At 36.6% G+C, this 23,909-nt stretch overlaps 1 protein-coding gene across 1 annotated transcript; it reads left to right on the plus strand.

Moving 5' to 3' along the window:
* Window positions 1-14,269: 14,269 nt before the first annotated feature.
* Window positions 14,270-21,321, plus strand: LOC124261483 (fucolectin-like). Its single transcript, XM_046695807.1, has 4 exons — window positions 14,270-14,349; window positions 18,922-19,137; window positions 19,678-19,926; window positions 21,080-21,321. Exons 1-4 carry the CDS (start codon window positions 14,280-14,282, stop codon window positions 21,319-21,321), a joined length of 777 nt encoding a protein of 258 aa, XP_046551763.1. The 5' UTR covers window positions 14,270-14,279.
* The last annotated feature ends 2,588 nt before the right edge of the window (window positions 21,322-23,909 follow it).

Here is a 23,909-nt window from a genome sequence, read left to right on the forward strand (position 1 = left end):
TATTATTGTGCCCATCCAAACCTTTATAAATTTTCAGCATTGTTAAATAACAAAAACCATACTATACTTCAAAACTTGTACATGTTTGCTTACTATGCCATGTTGTTTAGGACAGAATATATCTCAGAACACAATCTAACCTACAGTTGATTATTTTCTCTTCTTCATGTGCGTGTAAATATAGATTTATAAATGTGTTGTATTACAGGCCTGTAGCCCTTCAGTACCGGAAATGAATATATATATGACAAGCATGGGTTACTGAAGACCAATTCTAACCCGGATCTTCACGGATACATGTATAGCATCGATCTACGCATTTGTGATTCGATGACATGCATCAACCCAGTCTGACCATCATCCCGTTAGTCGTCTCTTACGACAAGCATGGGTTGCTGAAGACCACTCTAAACCAGATCTTCACGGCTCTCCTCTCCAGGGAGGTTGTGAGGAGAGGTGTCCATATCCGTGGTAGACTCATTTACACGGGAAGAGTACTAACATGGTTCAGAGTAGATTTTAGCGTGGTGACAGCATAACAGCTGACAGCATAAATGTCAAGTGACGATTTATTGTTTCTGATGATAGGGCTTGCCGGTGGATGTATTTGAAAGTGATGATTAACTTAGCTGTCTCGTGGTCTACTGGACAATCAACATATATAACAAAACAATAAATGCTAAAATACTGTGCACCGTTGCATCAAGTAAACAAGACATTTCAATCATTGCTAGGAAATAGATTTCTTTGATCCAATGTTCACGGGACATGATAACACACTGGAACGGTTTTTAATATAGCATTCATCATCTGCAGGAACTACTCATTAATCATACTTTGCTTTAAATTATAACTTATTTCATTCAGCTTTGTACACATTTCCGAACTTATCAAAAGTTTTGATTTAAAAAAAGTAGTTTGAATTTTATTAGCCAGAAAGTTCATACAGAAATAATAATTATGCATGAATTTACGTGTGACGTGAGATTATAAATATGTTTTCTTATTTCAAATTTCCTCGCCGCTGTTGAAATTCCTTATGTGCTGAGGTGATACAAAAGTGAGTGAGTGAGTGAGTGAGTGAGTGAGTGAGTCAGCAATATTCCAACTGTATGGCGACGTTCTGGACCAGACAATCTAGTGATTAACAGCATGAGCATCGATCTGATGGGATACGATCACAAGTGTCAACCAAGACAGCGAGCCTGAACAAGCGATCCTGTTAGTCGCCTTACAACATGCATGGGTTACTGAAGATCAATTCTTACCATCAAGCAACTCTTACTCGGAACTTCAGGGGAGACAAGCATGGATCACTGAAGATCAATTCTTACCTGGATCTTCACGGATCTATGATACAAAGAATCTTTTACCGGTGCACTGGGATAAGAAACATGTCATGTAACTAAGTGATATATAACAAAACACAGATGACCTAATTTCATATTGGAGACAAGATTGCATCTTTAAGGCCCAATGACCATAACAATACCGCAATATCTTTGTACAAGTATTATATTATTTTAACTGACATTATTGTTAAAGGGCTGTGCCATACTCAAATCAACAATTGCAAGTTATTATTGAAGGATTATTAATGACAGATCAATAAAAGATCAATAAAAGCATAACATTGAAGTAAATAGTGATGCTCACTTTCGATTAATATGAATCGAAACGTACTAAGTCTTCGTATTGTCCTTTGGCAAATCATTATGCTGCCACAGGTGAATGGGCTTAAAGTGGCATCAACAAATTGCAGCTATTCGCAGATGAAAAAGTTACTAGAGCTGTGACGATACATCATAGTATCGATAATCGTGATACTTTATCTGACGATAAATATATCGTCTCTTTTGTTCGTATCATGATATGTATCGTTGACCTTAAAATTGTTAATGTTCACTAGAAATTGACGGTTATGTAAAACTTTACACTGTTACTTGCTATCAAAATATACATTTTTTAAAGAAAATAACTGAAGATCAAATCGTATCGTTCCAAGATATCGCGATACGTATCATATCGTGACATTTCCGTATCGTCACACCTCTGAAAGTTACTAGATCCGTCCATTATCACGTACACAGTCAAAACGTGTATTCAAAACTAAAATTCTACATCTTTTTACAGTCTAATGTCTTTCAAATATGAGGAATAAAACGTTGAGGAACAGTACAAGAGCTTTGATGAATCAGTGCGAAGTCCACATATTCCATCGAAAAGGTGTATGCCCGAGGACCCTGATGAGTACGTTAAGGGAGATTCTTTTCTTTAAATAAATATAAAAACGCATAAGGACTAAATCCAGCGTGAAACCTTCGAATCACCGCTTCATCTTGACAACATAGATCAATTTGTTTGATCATGAAAACATGCAAATTACACAACATGAATTAAACACACAAATGAATGTTATTCACTACTGGACGTCTTTGTGATGATGTCGATAAGACGTCGTTAGATGGTAACGTCACCATTTGTTAACGACGCTCAAGAGTAATGGGAAATCATCATCATCAACTAAGAACTTATATCCAGTCAGTATAACTGCCCTAAAGCGCTTTGAGATGATACATGTCACATAGGTGGTGGTCCTTGCATGTGGAACACACAGCATGCCTTGTTCCATGGAACTAAAAGGCCTCACGAGATTTTACTCCAGGAGGTGTTCCTGTAAATAGACAGGGGAAATGACACTGCATGTGAGTATAACCTTCGTTAGCCGCCACGTCGGCGTCATTAGAACATACAACTGACGAGGGTGACTATGTGTACATAGAACACACATGAAAACATAATCTTATTCTTTATACTAAAACCCATCACTAAACATAAGTTACCACAATCATTATGCCAAGAAATATCTTAACACTTGAGAAACAATGAAAAACATTTAGAAAACAACAACATACCAAGCTTTTGAAAAACTATTTGAACCGATTTAAACATGCTCAACCCTACTACACATGCAGGTTAAAAATAAACTTCAAACCTTGAATAATTACACTGGGATCGATTTCACCACAGGTGGGAAACATTGGTTTGAACACCTATGGAAAGATTCAGGTACTTTTATTCAGTTTTGGAAGAGACGATGTTTACAAAAGATTAAGTATATGTTTTCTAAATATTTTCCAAAATGGCTGCCGGCAGTTATATTGAGTTTTCTATTGATATTACTAAACACATGGAAATACATACGGTGACCGTCTCACCATCCAAGTATCAGGCCTGTTATGTTTTGTACTTTTTAAAGAGAACTTGGCTGCCTACCTGCCATATTGAAACTCTAATATGAAGTCTTGAACAAACGCGAACCTTGGATTACCTTTAACTACATGAGCCATGGACGCAACGCGAGTTTCCGAGGAGTATCGATCTCCTTTGGAATCAATATCAATGGGTTGTATTGATTCACAGTGTGACTGAGGAAGACATATAGATTGCCACAGGAAGCATGGATACAGGCTGCAGAGTCCTAGTGTCTGCATTGGTTTGGGTGTTATTCCTCTGCTTTACGAGAACAGGTAAGATTTAGTCAGGAAAACCTTGTGTATAAATACCATTTGATAGTATCCGTGGATTTATGGAAATCTGGAATCGTTCAAGTTTCTTTGATCGGTTTCCATGATTTACAGAACGGTTTCCCCTCTTGTTCTGTAAGTGAATTTGGAATTGTACAAGTATATTATTACGGTTTCCATGATTTCCAGAACGGTTTCCCCTCTTGTTCTGTAAGTGAATTGGCGCTGTATTCACACTGATAACTATTTGAGTATGACAATTTCGTGAACTGGGTGTTTTAGTCACTCCTTAGATCGATTTCGCTGATTTCCAGACACAAGCATATTTGTTTTAAAAAGAGAATGCTTTTGCACGTATTATATATGCTCAAATTCGACATGTAATATAAATCATGGGCGTATTTTGTATTCATATTCATATCAACTACTTAGTATTTCTCAACCTGCGGACTATTGGATGGTGTAAATACTGCTTGGAAACCATGCAGGTCCTCTACATCCCCATGGTATATGGTGGTCTAACCATTCTTGATAACTGACTATCTTGGCGTTGCTGTAATGCACATACATAATAAATAGAACATAGGAGCAAAGTTCTCACTGGCAACATATTTTCTCAAACACTAATTAAGTTAGAGAAGTTGAAATTTTCACAGTGATCTTAAATGATTTCATATTTACACATACATAATGAATATTACATAGGAAACAATTCTCATTGGCGACACATGTTCCCAAGCACTAATTAAGTTAGAGAAACTGAAATCTTTACACTGATCTTTAATGATTTCTTATTTAGTAATACACATACATAATGAATATTACATAGGAAAAAAGTTCTCATTGGCGACACATTTTCTCAAACACTAATTAATTTAGAGAAACTGAAATCTTTACAGTGATCTTAAATGATTTCATATTTAGTAATACACATGCATAATGAATATTACATAGGAACAAAGTTCTCATTGGCGACACATGTTCCCAAACACTAATTAAGTTAGAGAAGTTGAAATTTTCACACTCATCTTTAATGATTTCATATTTAGTAATACACATTCATAATTTATATTACATAGGAGCAACGTTCTCACTGGCAACGAAATTTCTCAAACACTATAATTACGATAGAGAAATTGAAATTTTCACACTGATCTTACATGATTTCGTAAAGTGGTGTCTTTAGGAAATTCCTTTACAGAGTATTGGCCCTTTCTTTTCAACTCAGTTCTCAGCGGGAAGGAGTTACGTGGATGAAAGTTGTCATTTGGATAAACTGATCCAAAATTAGGTGCCGCATATTACATTTCTACACAATAACGGCTTTGATCAATGATAATGTTATAAGTGCACGGTGTTATCAATGAAACACTTTGTAACTTTTCGGTGATACTCATTAAAGAGTATTCTACCTTACACTTTTTTTAGGACGTTTTTACCATGTCAATTATCACTTAATAACTGTTTTTCTTTAAAGAAATAGTATTGTTTTCAAAAGTTTCAGTTATACGTCTTGTTGATGGATATCTTTTGCTAGATTTGTCTACAATTGCTAACATCTGAAGTGATGGTGGTGTAAATTCAGCTATGTAGGAAACAAAATTACTGTAAGTGCCTAAATTCAGCTATGTAGGAAACAAAATTACTGTAAGTGCCTATGGTCCCTACAGGTTGTTCAGCTTGACCTGATCAAGTGAATACTAATGCATTGCGTGACCGTGTCACAACTCGTTGGGTCTATTATTGTGAAGGGGTGCGCCTTTGTCAGCTGATTGTCAACATGTCCGAACAGCCGAGACAAGGTCGCCGTTTGACATCTCAGTGTCGGGAAATCGCCAGCAAGGTCCTTACTTTCTTTACACGGTCACACAGGAATCAGGCTACCTCCATACCACGCAGATCTAAACCCAATCGAACTTATATGGGCCAATGTGAAAATTTTGTAGCTGCCAAAAATGTGAAGTGTACTATTACCGATGCTAGGAAATTCGCTGAGGCGAGGTGTCTTGAAATTGGTGTAAACGAGTGGACTGATTGTTGTGCCCATGTTGAAAAATTGGAAAGCGACTACTAGGACAGAAATATTGCAGTTGAACATAAAATAGAAAAAGTGATAACTGAACTGGGTGGAGAGAGTGATAGCGTGAGTGAATCGGATTCTGAAAGTAACTGACTTTACATTGTAAAGTTAGTAAACCAAACTAGATAGCATATGACTGTAAAAACAACTCAATTAAAACATGAAATGATTGTTTTTCAGAAGTGTTGTTTTCCGGGACAAGTTCTGTAACGAAGCCATGTGTGCATGTTTCGCACGAACGCAACAATAACAACATTCTCTGCTCCCCTATTTAATGAAGTTAACTCGACCAACCGTTTGTGCCATTTGACCTCCCGGGTCATGCATATGTAGAGTAGCTCTAAGTCAAGCTGAACAACCTGTAGTATGGTGATCTACCGTTAGTTGTTGGTGATCCTTAGCCTGTTTATATATTGTATAATCTTCAATAGTTAAACAGATTTACTTACTAGGTTTATATCAGATTGTGGTGTTCGAGTTTGTTTTATTGTCCTTCATGTATTATGGGGCGGTGGGGTAGCCTAGTGGTTAAGGCGTTCGCTCGTCACGATTCCCCACATGGGTACAATGTGTTAAGCCCATTTCTGGTGTCCACCGCCGTGATATTACTGAAATATTGCTAAAAACGGCGTAAAACCAGACTCACTCACTCACTCATGTATTATGAGTGTATAACTTGTTTCAATCCCGATATGGCTGGAATACTGCCGATGTGACTTAAAATCGTATCTCACTCACTCATTCAGTTTTAGTAAAGTACAGATTCGTGTACTTTGATTTCTTGGGGTTTTGTCCCATCAGGGATTTTAAAGAGATTTTCGTGTTGAATCCTTGATGCAAATCCCTGATAATACACCAAGCAAAAACAGCCAGTATCTGCATATATTGCAAGTCTGAGTAAAATGACTAAAACTTGGATATCATCTTCTTGAAAGAAACCCGTGGTAGCAGAATTACTTCTATAAAGGGAGATACCGCTATCCGCCCTATGTATCAAGCTGATGTTAATACTGCATCAGTCAATAGATTGATAGGTATAATTATTTATTACTTCTTTTTCACTACTTATTATAGATTATTAGATACTCTACATCAATACGCTACCATTTTCATGTTATTCTTAAAGGGATAGTTTCATTGCTGTAAATTGATTAACACAAGACGTTACAATGGTTCACTGAAGTGTATATTGATAAAGCTCAATTATCGATGAATAAGACTTCCAGGCATTCCCTTTTCTTAATATTCAGAGTAATTAAATAGTCCTGTCTGAAGACTGATCACGGGCGTTTAAGCCGTGTTATACTTATATTAACCTCATGGAACTACATGCTAAGTAATCAATTTGATTGAACATTGATAACAAGCGTTTAAGCCTACTTTATACCTACTTACGACTATGTAGACAGTCATCCTCGTCAGTGTGTTCTGATGACACCGACGTGGAGGCTAATGAAGGATATACTCGATACTAAAATGTTATTTCCTATTACTTTTGAGCGACGTTAACAAATGTCGACGTTAACGTCTAACGAGGTCTTATTTATATCATCACAAACACGTCCAGTTATGAATGACATTAATTTGTGTGTTTACTTTAGGTTGTTTTCTTTGAATGTTTTCATGATCAATTCTTTATTCATCATTATATCACAGCTGTACGTGATTTGCGTTTTTCTTATTTGCATTTTGACAGATGCATGAGATTGTACTTCTGTTACTTGAGGGGGTTGGGATAACCGAGTAGTTAAAGTGCTCGCTCGTCACGCCAAGAGCGGTTCGATTTACTAATTATTTTTTAGGCTAATGCTTGGTCTCTGAATATATATATAATTTTGATAGTAACAAACAAGCCCATTTAAATTGAAAAGGAGCCCTAGGGAGACCAGAGATTCAGAACCTGAGGAAATCTAGACTTGCTTTATTTAGGGCTTTAGCACTGCAGAGGGGGCTTGGTAGTAGGGAAAATAATGTGGTTCAGGGACTGTGAGACAGACTAGGCTATGATATTTGAAGCCCATTTAAGGTGTCTCCCACCGTGATATTGCTTGAATATTGCTAAAAGCGGTGTAAATCTAAACCTCACTCATTCTCTCCATTACTTGATGGCTAATATCCAGAAGGTAATTTCATGGACATTCTACACACTCGTTATTTAACGGAAAAAGTCAAACTTAAACGAATTATGTTTACTAACATGTTAAATATTACCAAGTTAAAAAATATTATGTTGAATTGGGTAGGCCAAATTATGACAATGTTCTCATGGTATCATTGTATTTCAGGTGCATCATTTGTACAAACACAAGGATCTCGCTACGACGGTGTCTCCAACATTACCCAAGGACCAGAGATTAATAGTGCAATAGCATGCGCCGTCACCTGTGAACGTGTAGAGACCTGCATCGGCTTCAACATCCGTTACAACCCGGAAGTCGCCTGCGTGCTCGTACAAAATCCGGATCTGACTCTTGTTCAGGACGCTGCTTGGGACTTCTATTTGTACAAATCCTGTGTAAGTCCATGTGTCAGTGACTAGCTGAGTCAGTGACTAAGACTAAGGGACATTGTCCACTATGGTCGACAGTTTGGCAGACTGTGGCTCAACCTGTGAACGTGTAAGGAACTGCACCAGCTTCAACATCCGTTACATACCGGAAGTTACGAGCAAGTTTTTAGGATTTGGATCTGACTCTTGTTCAGGACGCTGCTATAATTGAGACTTTTATTTGTACAAATCCTGTGTCATTAGTTAGCCTGGGAAGACTGAGGGACATTGTCTACCATTGGGGGTCGACAGTTTGGCAACATATAAACGTGTAATGACCTGCACTCGCTTCAACATCCGGTACATACCGGAAGTTACGTGAGAGTTTCTCCAGAACTGGGATCTGACTTCTCTTGTTCCTGACTCTACTTGGAACATCTATTTGTGCAGATTGTACAATTCCTTGTGTCATTAGTGTTATTCATTTTGTAAATGTATTTTTTCTTATTGACAGACAACGTACTCGCACTGGCACAGTGACGCACATGCCCATTGTCAACTAATACTATTGCAATAGCTCTTTTTTCTCCTTGAATTGTCTCATTTGGAGTCATTTCCCATATAAATGTATAGTTTATACGAAATAAAATTAAGCTGAAGTAGTTTCTTCTAATAACTGATAAGAAACTTGAACACAGATAAACTTTGTTTAAGAGGTAACAGGGGAGGATAACTGTAAATCAAAGTGAACCAATGTGGTACTTCCTGTATTTTGCGCTGCGCATTTATCAGCGGAAATCATTTACTAAAACTATCGATAGTCACACATACTATCGAGCCATGGTTTAGTAACCATGAGCTTTGATAATCATGTAAACATGCATTAAATGACACAATGCTGGTTTTGCTGGGTAACCTTCCTTCTGAATGTATATATAATGTATCACACACCATGCTGGCAGGGTCATGTAGTTTCCGTGTTACAGGTTAGTGGAACATTAATATTCCATTTCAATTCTCAAATAATTTACATATGACATAAAAGGCAAAATATATGGCATCATCGGGGTTTTGTAGGATTATAACTGAAATAGGTACATAAAACGTTAAAGTTTCTGTAGATATGATTGAAGGGATAAGGTTTTATAGTAGTGATTGTAGTGAGGGGAGACTAGAAATATCAATTGATGTTTCAAGCGCGCGTCAATGCTCAATACATAATAAGACACTTCCTCATAAAAGGATCTAAGCGATTATTTTGCATGGCTATATATTTTTCAGTTGTACATATATCCTTCAATAACCTAACAAATCCCCCAAAAGAAAGAGCATGTTTAACACCTGAAACATAAATAAATCATTTGGCTAGAAGTATTTATATGACTTAGAATTTCATTGTTTGAGCACACTCCAAACATGATAACGGAATTCGAAATTGACATTACACTGAGTATTAATAGATTGTTTTACTATATGCCAAAAGCTTTCAACTGTCACAGTCAAAAATACATGCAATATGTCTTCTGAGGAATTTTCACAAACAATATCAATATCAACTAGCTTCATCCTCAATTGTTCTTTCTTTGTATATATTATTCTGCAAATAAATCTGTACTGAAAGTCTAACAGCTTACAATCATTTGTACATTTCCTGTAATATCACTCCAAATTTTATCATGCTTAAAGACAGTATTCGAATACTCTAGTACCTTAGGGGTATTGTTGTTCTTAATTAAGTCACCATTGAATATCCTTGCAATTTTAACTTTTGAGATCATATCTTGGTAAACACTCTTAATGTTTAATTGATATAAGCGGAGAATTCTGTTCTCTAAAAGTTGTCTCCAGTTCAATGGAATGCTATTTCATAATTTTCTACCTCTGTTTTTGATCTTCAAAACTGAGAAATCCATTTTTATTACAATTATCTCTGACATAATGTACACCGCAATCAAACCAATTTTTTATCATATATGAAGATTTAGAGAAATGATTTAACCGAAGTTGCTGAGCCAAGATTTGATCTTAGTCATCACTGTCAAAGGTGTGCTTTTCATAAACTATTCTCCAAGCAATAAACGTTTTAACACCAGCCCAATGATCGAGTTTTAATCATGCGACAGTAATGACATGGCAAGGGTGGATAGAGTGAGTTCTTCATACATTATAAATAGAAATGGCAAACTATGTGATCTTAACCAAATAGAAGATGAATATCATGTTCTTTTAATTTGCCCTGCTTATAATTCCCTGAGAAAGTTGTATGTTAAGAAATATTATTGTGCCCATCCAAACCTTTATAAATTTTCAGCATTGTTAAATAACAAAAACCATACTATACTTCAAAACTTGTCCATGTTTACTATGCCATGTCGTTTAGGACATAATATATCTCAGAACACAATCCAACCTACAGTTGATTATTTTCATGTGCGTGTAAATATAGATTTATAAATGTGTTGTCCTACAGGCCTGTGGCCTTTCAGTACCGGAAATGAATATATATATGACAAGCATGGGTTACTGAAGACCAATTCTAACCCAGATCTTCACGGATACATGTATAGCATCGATCTACGCATTTGTGATTCGATGACATGCATCAACCCAGTGTGACCAACATCCCGTTAGTCGCCTCTTACGACAAGCATGGGTTGCTGAAGACCACTCTAAACCAGATCTTCACGGCTCTCCTCTCCAGGGAGGTTGTGAGGAGAGTTGTCCATCTCCATGGTAGATTCATTTACACGGGAAGAGTACTATCATGGTTCTGTATTTAAGTCGACAGCCGGAGTCCGACAGGGTTGTATACTGTCTCCCGTTTTATTTATTCTATATATAGAGGAACTCGTAAACGATATTGTGAATAGCGAATACAGTGGTGCATTCATTGATGAAACTGTAGATGCATTATCTATCTTATTATTTGCGGACGACGTCGCCATTTTGGAGATAGTGTCATAAACTTGCAGAAGAAAATAGATGTTCTTAAATCATATTGCAAAAAATGGGGACTGTCGATTAATACCGAAAAGACTAAGATTGTTGTATTTAAAAAAGGTGGTGGACTTTGAAAAAATGAAAAATGGTTTATTGGCTCTGAAAGACTGGAATCTGTTTCCTATTACAAATATCTCGGAATAGTGTTTTCATGCCGGAACCTGTTTTCAAGAGCTTGTGAGGTTCTGTGTAAACAAGCCGAGAAGGCGTTATATCCTATCAAAAATTTATATGTCGATTTAAATCTCTTCCCCCAGATACATGCCTTAAGATTTTTGATGGCAAAATTCAACCAATCTTGCTCTACGGCTCAGAAATTTGGGGAACAATGTATCGTCATAACATTGAAAAAGTCCACTCTAAGTTTTGCAAATCTGTCCTAGGAGTTGGTTATCGCTCTCCTAATAAAGCTGTTTTAGCGGAATGTGGAAGATATCCACTCCAAGTCAATTATAAAACAAGAGTTATATCATACTGGTTACGACTACTTAGCCAGCCAGCCACAAGACACTCTAAACGTTGCTATAATATGATGAAAATCTAGATGATAATGGAGATACTAACTGGACCTCTTCAGTTAGAACATTGTTATTTCAATACGGTTATGCACATGTATGGATCCACCAAACAGTTGGAGATCCTTATATGTTCTTAAAGCTATTCAAACAACGCTGTAGAGATATATATTACCAAGAATGGTCATCCGATATTGCAAGCTCCAAATATTTGTATGCATATTCACTATTTAAACATGACATTGTCCATGAAACATATCTAGAAGTATTATCCTCTATGCAACTCCGCAGATCTCTTACAAAATTTAGATGTGGCATCAGTAAACTGAATGTACAAACCTATAGAAGATCCAAAGATGATGATATCAGTTCTGCCATGTGCGCTCATTGCGTCAATATTGTCCAGGACGAGTACCATGTTCTGTTACAATGTCCTGTTTTTTCTGATTTACGCATCAGGTATATACCACAATATTATTGTGTAAATCCCAACATAGAGAAGTTTGTAAATTTACTTAACACCCAAAATGCAAATATTATTTTATGCCTAGCCATATTTGTAAACAAAATTCATAACGTTTTATGATACTTATAAATGCCAGTGTACTTCTCATGCCTGCACTCCAAAGAACATGATGTCAAAATGTCACTGTACTATTGGCCTCATGGCCACTCTACGAAATAAATCTGTCTGTCTGTCTGTCTGTCTGTCTGTCAGTGACAGTTCAAAATTGAGTGACAGACAATTCACTATCATGGTTCAGAGTAGATTTTAGCGTGGTGACCGCATAACAGCTGACGGCATATATGTCAAGTGACGATTTATTGTTTCTGATGATAGGGCTTGCCGGTGGATGTATTTAAAAGTGATGATTAACTTAGCTGTCTCGTAGGTCTGCCGGACAATCAAAATATATAACAAAACAATAAATGCTAAAATACTGTGCACCGTTGCATCAAGTAAACAAGACATTTCAATCATTGCTAGGAAATAGATTTCTTTGATCCAATGTTCACGGGACATGATAACACACTGGAACGGTTTTTAAAATAGCATTCATCATCTGCATGAACTAGTCATTAATCATACTTTGCTTAAAGTTATAGCTTATTTCATTCAGCTTTGTACACATTTCCGAACTTATCAAAAGTTTTGATTTAAAAAAAAGTAGTTTGAATTTTATTAGCCAGAAAGTTCATACAGAACTAATAATTATGCATAAGGCGGCCCGTTTTTTCTGTCTTGATTCGTGAATTTACGTGTGACGTGAGATTATAAATAAGTTTTCTTATTTCAAATTTCCTCGCTGCTGTTGAAATTCCTTATGTGCTGAGGTGATACAAAAGTGAGTGAGTGAGTGAGTGAGTGAGTGAGTGAGTGAGTCAGCAATATTCCAACTGTATGGCGACGTTCTGGACCAGACAATCTAGTGATTAACAGCATGAGCATCGATCTGATGGGATACGATCACAAGTGTCAACCAAGACAGCGAGCCTGAACAAGCGATCACGTTAGTCGCCTTACGACATGCATGGGTTACTGAAGATCAATTCTTACCATCAAGCAACTCTTACCCGGAACTTCAGAGGAGACAAGCACGGATCACTGAAGATCAATTCTTACCTGGATCTTCACGGATCTATGATACAAAGAATCTTTTACCGGTGCACTGGGATAAGAAACATGTCATGTAACTAAGTGATATATAACAAAATACAGATGACTTAATTTCATGTTGGAGACAAGATTGCATCTTTAAGGCCCAATGACCATAACAAAACCGCAATATCTTTATACAAGTATAATATTATTTTAACTGACATTATCGATAAAGGGCTGCGCCATACTCAAATCAACACTTGCAAGTTATTATTGAAGGATTATTAATGACAAATCAATAAAAGATCAATAGAAGCATAACATTGAAGTAAATTGTGATGCTCACTTTCGATTAATATGAATCGAAAAGTACAAAGTCTTCGTATTGTCCTTTGGCAAATCATTATGCTGCCACAGGTGAATGGGCTTAAAGCGGCATCCACAAATTGCAGCTACCACAATCATTATGCCAAGAAATATCTAAAAACTTGAGAAACAATGGAAAACATTTAGAAAACAACAACATACCAAGCTAATGAAAAACTATATTAACCAATTTAAACATGTTCAACCCTACTACATTTGGGGTTGAAAATAAACTTCAAACCTTGAATAATTACACTGGGATTTCACCACAGGTGGGAAACATTGGTTTGAACACCTATGGCAAGATTTAGGTTCTTTTATTCAGTTTTGGAAGAGACGATGTTTACAAAAGATTAAGTATATATTTTCTAAATATTTTCCAAAATGGCTGCCGGCAGTTATATTGAGTTTTCTATCGATATGACTAAACACATGGAAATACATACGGTGACTGTCTCACCATCCAATTATCAGGCCTGTTATGTTTTGGAATATTTAAAGAGAACTTGGCTGCCTACCTGCCATATTGAAACTCCAATATGAAGTTTTGAACAAACGCGAACCTTGCAGTACCTTTAACTACATGAGCCATTGACGCAAACGCGAGTTTCCGAGGAGTATCGATCTCCTTTGGAATCAATATCAATGGGTTGTATTGATTCAGAGTGTAACTGAGCAAGACATGTAGATTGCCACAGGAAGCATGGATACAGGCTGCAGAGTCCTAGTGTCCGCATTGGTTTGGGCGTTATTCCTCTGCTTTACGAGAACAGGTAAGATTTAGTCAGGAAAACCTTGTGTATAAATACCACTTGATAGTATCCGTGGATTTATGGAAATCTGGAATCGTTCAAATTTCTTTGATCGGTTTCCATGATTTACAGAACGGTTTCCCCTCTTGTTCTGTAAGTGAATTTGGAATTGTACAAGTATATTATTACGGTTTCCATGATTTCCAGAACGGTTTCCCCTCTTGTTCTGTAAGTGAATTGGCGCTGTATTCACACTGATAACCATTTGAGTATGACAATTTCGTGAACTCTGGTCACTGGGTGTTTTAGTCACTCCTTAGATCGATTTCGCTGATTTCCAGACACAACCATATTTGTTTTAAATAGAGAATGTTTTTGCACGTATTATATATGCTCAAATTCGACATGCAATATAAATCATGGGCGTATTTTGTATTCATATTCATATCAACGACTTAGTATTTCTCAACCTGCGGACTATTGGATGGTGTAAATACTGCTTGGAAACCATGCATCCCCATGGTCTATGGTGGTCTAACCATTCTTGATAACTGACTATCTTGGCGTTGCTGTAATACACATACATAATAAATAGAACATAGGAGCAAAGGTCTCACTGGCAACATATTTTCTCAAACACTAATTAAGTTAGAGTAGTTGAAATTTTCACAGTGATCTTAAATGATTTCATATTTAGTAATACACATACATAATGAATATTAAATAGGAACAAAGTTCTCATTGGCGACACATGTTCCCAAGCACTAATTAAGTAAGAGAAACTGAAATTTTCACACTGATCTTAAATGTTTTCATATTTAGTAATACACATACATAATGAATATTACATAGGAAAAAAGTTCTCATTGGCGACACATGTTCCCAAGCACTAATTAAGTTAGAGAAACTGAAATCTTTACACTGATCTTAAATGATTTCATATTTAGTAATACACATACGTAATGAATATTACATAGGAACAAAGTTCTCATTGGCGACACATTTTCTCAAACACTAATTAAGTTAGAGAAACTGTAATCTTTACAGTGATCTTAAATGATTTCATATTTAGTAATACACATACATAATGAATATTACATGGGAACAAAGTTCTCATTGGCGACACATGTTCCCAAGCACTAATTAAGTTATAGAAACTGAAATCTTTACAGTGATCTTTAATGATTTCATGTTTAGTAATACACATACATAATGAATATTACATAGGAACAAAGTTCTCATTGGCGACACATGTTCCCAAGCACTAATTAAGTTATAGAAACTGAAATCTTTACAGTGATCTTTAATGATTTCATATTTAGTAATACACATACATAATGAATATTACATAGGAAAAAAGTTCTCATTGGCGACACATTTTCTCAAACACTAATTAAGTTAGAGAAACTGAAATCTTTACAGTGATCTTAAATGATTTCATATTTAGTAATACACATACATAATGAATATTACATAGGAACAAAGTTCTCATTGGCGACACATGTTCCCAAACACTAATTAAGTTAGAGAAGTTGAAATTTTCACACTGACCTTAAATGAATTCATATTTAGTAATACACATACATAATTTATATTACATAGGAGCAACGTTCTCACTGGCAACGAAATTTCTCAAACACTATAATTACGATAGAGAAATTGAAATTGTCACACTGATCCTACATGATTTCGTAAAGTGGTGTCTTTAGGAAATTCCTTTACAGAGTATTGGCCCTTTCTTTTCAACTCAGGTCTCAGCGGAAAGGAGTTACGTGGATGAAAGTTGTCATTTGGAGAAACTGATCCAAAATTAGGTGCCGCATATTACATTTCTACACAATAACGGCTTTGATCCATGATAATGTAATAAGTGCACGGTGCTATCAATGAAACGCTTTGTAACTTTTCGGTGATACTCATTAAAGAGTATTCTACCTTACACTTTCTTAGGACGTTTTTACCATGTCAATTATCACTTAATAACTGTTTTTCTTTAAAGAAATAGTATTGTTTTCAAAGGTTTCAGTTATACGTCTTGTTGATGGATATCTTTTGCTAGATTTGTCTACAATTGCTAACATCTGAAGTGATGGTGGTCTAAATTCAGCTAGGGTCCATGTAGGAAACAAAATTACTGTAAGTGCCTATGGTCCCTACAGGTTGTTCAGCTTGACCTGATCAAGTGAATACTAATGCATTGCGTTGGGTCTATTATTGTGAAGGGATGCGCCTTTGTCAGCTGATTGTCAACATGTCCGAACAGCCGAGACAAGGTCGCCGTTTGACATCTCAGTGTCGGGAAATCGCCAGCAATGTCCTTACTTTCTTTACACGGTCACACAGGAATCAGGCTTGCTCCATACCACGCAGATCTAAACCCAATCGAACTTATATGGGCCAATGTGAAAATTTTGTAGCTGCCAAAAAATGTGAAGTGTACTATTACCGATGCTAGGAAATTCGCTGAGGCGAGGTGTCTTGAAATTGGTGTAAACGAGTGGACTGATTGTTGTGCCCATGTTGAAAAATTGGAAAGCGACTACTAGGACAGAAATATTGCAGTTGAACATGAAATAGAAAAAGTGATAATTGAACTTGGTGGAGAGAGTGATAGCGAGAGTGAATCGGATTCTGAAAGTAACTGACTTTACATTGTAAAGTTAGTTAACCAAACTATATAGCATATGACTGTAAAAACAACTCAATTAAAACATGAAATGATTGTTTTTTTCAGAAGTGTTGTTTTCCGGGACAAGTTCTGTAACGAAGCCATGTATGCATGTTTCGCACGAACGCAACAATAACAACATTCTCTGCTCCCCTATTTAATGAAGTTAAATCGACCAACCATTTGTGCCATTTGACCTCCCGGGTCATGCATATGTAGAGTAGCTCAGGTCAAGCTGAACAACCTGTAGTATGGTGATCTACCGTTAGTTGTTGGTTATCTTTAGCCTGTTTATATATTAAATAATAGTTTATATCAGATTGTGATATTCGAGTTTGTTTTATTGTCCTTCATGTAACTTCATGTATTATGGGGCGATGGGTTAGCCTAGTGGTTAAGGCGTTCACTCGTCACGATTCCCCACATGGGCACAATGTGTGAAGCCCATTTCTGGTGTCCCCCGCCGTGATATTGCTGGAATATTGCTAAAAGCGGCGTAAAACCAAACTCACTCACTCACTCATGTATTATGAGTGTATAACTTGTTTCAGTCCCGATATGGCTGGAATACTGCCGATGTGACTTAAAATCGTATCTCACTCACTCATTCAGTTTTAGTAAAGTACAGATTCGTGTACTTTGATTTCTTGGGTTTTTTGTCCCATCAGAGATTTTAAAGAGATTTTCGTGTTGAATCCCTGATGCAAATCCCTGATAATACACCATGCAAAAACAGCCAGTATCTGCATATATTGCAAGTCTGAGTAAAATGACTAAAACTTGGATATCATCTTCTTGAAAGAAACCCGTGGTAGCAGAATTACTTCTATAAAGGGAGATACCGCTATCCGCCCTATGTATCAAGCTGATGTTAATACTGCATCAGTCAATAGATTGATAGGTATAATTATTATTCATTACTTCTTTTTTCACTACTTATTATAGATTATTAGATACTCTATATCAATACTCTACCATTTTCATGTTATTCTTAAAGAGATAGTTTCATTGCTGTAAATTGATTAACACAACCTTGAAAGACGTTACAATGGTTCACTGAAGTGTATATTGATAAAGCTCAATTATCGATGAATAAGGCTTCCAGGCATTCCCTCTTCTTAATATTTAAAGTAATCAATTAGTCCAGTCTGAAGACTGATCACGGGCGTTTAAGCCGTGTTATACTTATATTAACCTCATGGAACTACATGCAAAGTAATCAATTTGATTGAACATTGATAACAAGCGTTTAAGCCTACTTTATACCTACTTTAACCTCATGGAACTCACTACTATAGAAGATAACATCTTCATTTACTCATGCAACGCTTCACAAAAGCAATAAATGGATTTTTTAAATTGTTGGTCATATAGAGAAATTGCATCCAGTGTATGAGTAAGGTGATAAATGCTCACCTATAGACACGTTTACGGGGGTTAAAGCATTCGCACATTCTCACACACTACTCCACTTAGTGCATTGCTATATAAATGTATTACATGACATTGAAGATATCTGGGTTTGATTTTCCATATGGCAACAATGTCTGATGTCTATTGAGTAAATTTGTATGTAAATGTATTACACGACAATGAAGATCTCTGGGTTTGACTTTCCATATGGCAACAATGTCTGATGTCTGTTGAGAAAATTTGTATGTAAATGTATTACACGACAATGAAGATCTCTGGGTTTGATTTTCCAAATGGCAACAATGTCTGATGTTTGTTGAGTAAATTTGTATGTAAATGTATTACAGGACAATGATGATCTCTGGGTTTGATTTTCCATATGGCAACAATGTCTGGGGTCCATTTATTGCATTTTAAAAATAACTCTTAAGCACGACATTGTAGACCTCAAGGTTTGAGATACCATATGTGAAATCTGTTTGCTATGTTTTAGTATTTCTGACTAATTACAGAAACCAATCTGGCCTTGAACAGGCCAACCTCAGTGAGTTCATCGTATAGCAACAATGGTGGGAGCACTGGTAATGATGGGAACAGTAATGGACACTTTGGCTCTGGAAGCTGTTTTGCCTCTCAGGACGCGGACAGCGACCCCTGGTGGCAGGTTGACTTGCAGGCTAACTTCATTGTGAAGAAGATCGAAATCACAAACAGACAGGAATGCTGCCGTGAGTTCACTAGATTAGAATATTGAAAACATTGACACTCTTATTGCATTTCTTAGACAATGCTTGAAGAGAAACAAGATCAATCGTGAGACATTATACGTTATACAACTGTGACACCTTAGGCGTGGGACTGGTGCTTTAATACACATGTCACGCTCTCACGTCAAAACTGAAAAATCACAATAGCTGTGTTCACTAGGAAATCAGTAGTCGTTGCCCCACCCTATGGTGTAGTCCAGAGAGTCTCTATCTCAGTAGACGCCGGTAGTTCCCACTCGGTAGTGTAGTCCAAAGAAGGTCTAACTCAGTAGAAGCCGTTTCTCGCACCCCATGGTGTAGTCCAGAGAGCGTCTATCTCAGTAGAAGCCGGTAGCTCCCAAACTATGTTGCAGTCCAAAGATGGTCTACCTCAGTAGATGCGGGTGGTTCCCAACCCATGGTGTAGTTCATTGAGGCTCTGTCTCAGTCGAATCTAGTAGCTCTCAAGCGTCCCCATAACGATACATTTTCTGACGTATTATATATATACATTTTTTGTAGCTGAGAGATTGCACAGTATTTCTCTGGAGCTTTTCGACGAGGATCCATCAGTTGAACCCTCGACCCCGGCCAAACTCTGCTACTTCATCTCGGACATCGTAACGTGGTCGACACTGACCATAAGATGTACAAGACCCGTGACTGGCAGGTATCTCCGTCTCACCAAGACGAGCCAGCTAAATCTTCACGATTTGCTGCAATTCTGCGAAGTGAAAGTGTATGGAGGGCTAACAGATGCCAACAGTTTGTGTAAGTTTCCTTGTTGTAAACTCTAGTGGTCAGAATGATGGGTTGGTGTACATTACAAATGTGTGAAACTATATGAAATAAGACATGTCACCGTATCCCAATAGCATAGATCGATACTCATGGTATTGATCACTGGATTGTCTTGTCCAGTCTCGATTATTTACAGACCACCGCCACAAAGCTGGAATATTGTTGAGTGCGGCGTTAAACAACAAACATGAAATAACACATGTATAAATGCGATGTGTCGTGTGTTCTATGTAGACATTCATCCTCATCAGTTATGTGTTCTGATGACACCGACGTGGAGGGTAATGAAGGATATACTCGATACTAAAATGTTATTTCCCATTACTTTTGAGCGACGTTAACAAATGTCGACGTAAACGTCTAACGACGTCTTATTTACATCATCACAAACACGTCCAGTTATGAATGACATTAATTTGTGTGTTTACTTTAGGTTGTTTTCTTTGCATGTTTTCATGATCAATTCTTTATTCATCATTATATATCACAGCTGTACGTGATTTGCATGTTTTTATTTGCATTTTGACAGATGCATGAGATTGTACTTCTGTTACTTGAGGGGGGTGGGATAACCGAGTAGTTAAATCGCTCGCTCGTCACGCCAAGAGCGGTTCAATTTACCACATGGTTACGATTAGACTAATGCTTGGTCTCTGAATATATATATAATTTTGATAGTAAAAAACAAGCCCATTTTAATTGAAAAGGAGCCCTAGGGAGACCAGAGATTCAGAACCTGAGGAAATCTAGACTTGCTTTATTTAGGGCTTTAGCACTGCAGAGAGGGCTTGGTAGTATGGAAACTTATGTAGTTCAGGGACTGTGAGACAGACTAGGCTATGATGTTTGAAGCCCATTTCAGGTGTCTCCCACCGTGATATTGCTTGAATATTGCTAAAAGCGGTGTTAAACTAAACCTCACTCATTCTCTCCATTACTTGAAGGCCAATATCCAGATGGTAATATCAGGGACATTCTACACACTCGTTATTTAACAGAAAAAGTCAAACTTAAACGAATTATGTTTACTAACATGTTAAATATTACCAAGTTAAAAAATATTATGTTGAATTGGGTAGGCCAAATTTGACAATGTTCTCTAGATGGTATCATTGTATTTCAGGTGCATCATTTGTACAAACACAAGGATCTCGCTACGACGGTGCCTCCAACATTATCCAAGGACCAGAGATTAATAGTTCAATAGCATGCGCCGTCACCTGTGAACGTCTAGAGACCTGCATCGGCTTCAACATCCGTTACAACCCGGAAGTCGCCTGCGTGCTCGTACAAAATCCGGATCTAACTCTTGTTCAGGACGCTGCTTGGGACTTCTATTTGTACAAATCCTGTGCAAGTCCATGACTAGCTGAGTCAGTGACTAAGACTAAGGGACATTGTCCACTATGGTCGACAGTTTGGGAGACTGTGGCTCAACCTGCGAACGTGTAAGGAACTGCACCAGTTGCAACATCCGTTACATACCGGAAGTTACGAGCAAGTTTTCTAGGATTTGGATCTGACTCATATTCAGGGCGCTGCTATAATTGAGACTTTTATTTGTACAAATCATGTGTCATTAGTTAGCCTGGGAAGACTGAGGGACATTGTCTACCATTGGGGGTCGACAGTTTGGCAACATATAAACGTGCAATGACCTGCACTCGCTTCAACAGTTACGTGAGAGTTTCTCCAGAACTGAGATCTGACTTCTCTTGTTCCTGACTCTACTTGGAACATCTATTTGTGCAGATTGTACAATTCCTTGTGTCATTAGTGTTATTCATTTTGTAAATTTATTTTTTCTTATTGACAGACAACGTACTCGCACTGGCACAGTAACGCACATGCCAATTGTCAACTCATACTATTGCAATAGCTCTTTTTTCTCCTTGAATTGTCTCATTTGAAGTCATTTCCCAAATAAATGTATAGTTTATACGAAGTAAAATCAAGCTGAAGTAGTTTCTTTTCATAACTGATAAGAAACGTGAACCCAGATAAACTTTGTTTAAGAGGTAACAGGGGAGGATAACTGTAAATCAAAGTGAACCAATCTGGTACTTCCTGTATTTTGCGCTGCGCATTTATCAACGGAAATCATTTACTAAAACTATCGATAGTCACACATACTATCGAGCCATGGTTTAGTAACCATGAGCTTTGATAATCATGTAAACATGCATTAAATGACACAATGCTTGTTTTGCGGTGTAACTTTCCTTCTGAATGTATATATAATGTATCACACACCATGCTGGTTGGGTTATGTAGTTTCCAAATTACAGGTTAGTGGAACATTTTATTGCATTTCAATTCTCAAATAATTTAGATATGACATAAAACGCAAAATATATAACATCATCGGGGTTTTGTTGGATTATAACTGAAATAGGTACATAAAATGTTAAAGTTTCTGTAGATAAGATTGAAGGGATAAGGTTATATAGTAGTGATTGTAGTGAGGGGAGACTAGAAATATCAATTGATGTTTTAAGAGCGCGTCAATGCTCAATACATAATAAGACACTTCCTCATAAAAGGGTCTAAGCGATTATTTTTCCTGGCTATTATTTTCAGTTGTACATATATCCTTCAATAACTTAACAAATCCCTCAAAAGAAAGAGAATGTTTAATACCTGAAACATAAATGCATCATTTGGCTAGAAGTATTAATATGATTTAGTATTTCATTGTTTGAGCACACTCCAAACATGATTATGGAATTTGAAATTGACATTACACTGAGTATTAAGAAATTGTTCTACTATATGCCAAAAGTTTTCAACTGTCACAGTCAAAAATACATGCAATATGTCTTCTGAGGAATTTTCACAAACAATATCAATATCAACTAGCTTCATCCTCAATAGTTCTTTCTTTGTATATATTCTTCTGCAAATGAATCTGTACTGAAAGTCTAACAGCTTACAATCATTTGTACATTTCCTGTAATATCTGAATACATCACTCCACATTATATCACGATGAAAGACAGTGTTCCAATACTCTAGTACCTTAGGGGTATTGTTGTTCTTAATTAATTCACCATAGAATATTCTTGCAATTTTAACTTTTGAGATCATATCTTGGTAAACACTCTTAATGTTTAATTGATATAAGCGGAGAATTCTGTTACCTAAAAGTTGTCTCCAGTTCACTGGAATGCTATTTAATAATTTTCTACCTCTGTTTTAGATCTTCAAAACTGAGAAATCCATTTTTATTACAATTATCTCTGACATAATGTATACCGCAATCAAACCATTTTTTATCATATTTGAAGATTTAAAGAAATGATTTAACCGAAGTGGCTGAGCCAAGATTGGATCTTAGTCATCACTGTCAAAGGTGTGCTTTTCATAAACTATTCTCCAAGCAATAAACGTTTTAACACCAGCCCAATGGTCGAGTTTTAATCATGCGACAGTAATGACATGGCAAGGGTGGATAGAGTGAGTTCTTCATACATTATAAATAGAACTTGCAAACTATGTGATCATAACCAAATTTAAGATGAATATCATGTTCTTTTAATTTGCCCTGCTTATAATTCCCTGAGAAAGTTGTATGTTAAGAAATATTATTGTGCCCATCCAATCCTTTATAAATTTTCAGCATTGTTAAATAACAAAAACCATACTATACTTCAAAACTTGTCCATGTTTGCTTACTATGCCATGTTGTTTAGGACAGAATATATCTCAGAACACAATCTAACCTACAGTTGATTATTTTCTCTTTTCATGTATATTACATGTGCGTGTAAATATAGATTTATAAATGTGTTGTCCTACAGGCCTGTGGCCTTTCAGTACCGGAAATAAATATATATATGACAAGCATGGGTTACTGAAGACCAATTCTAACCCGGATCTTCACGGATACATGTGGTCTGCTGGACAATCTAAATATATAACAAAACAATAAATGCTAAAATACTGTGCACCGT

This window comes from Haliotis rubra, unplaced genomic scaffold (genome assembly GCF_003918875.1).
Source record: "Haliotis rubra isolate DU_JTF1 unplaced genomic scaffold, ASM391887v1 Scf1195, whole genome shotgun sequence".
NCBI classification, from domain to species: domain Eukaryota; kingdom Metazoa; phylum Mollusca; class Gastropoda; order Lepetellida; family Haliotidae; genus Haliotis; species Haliotis rubra.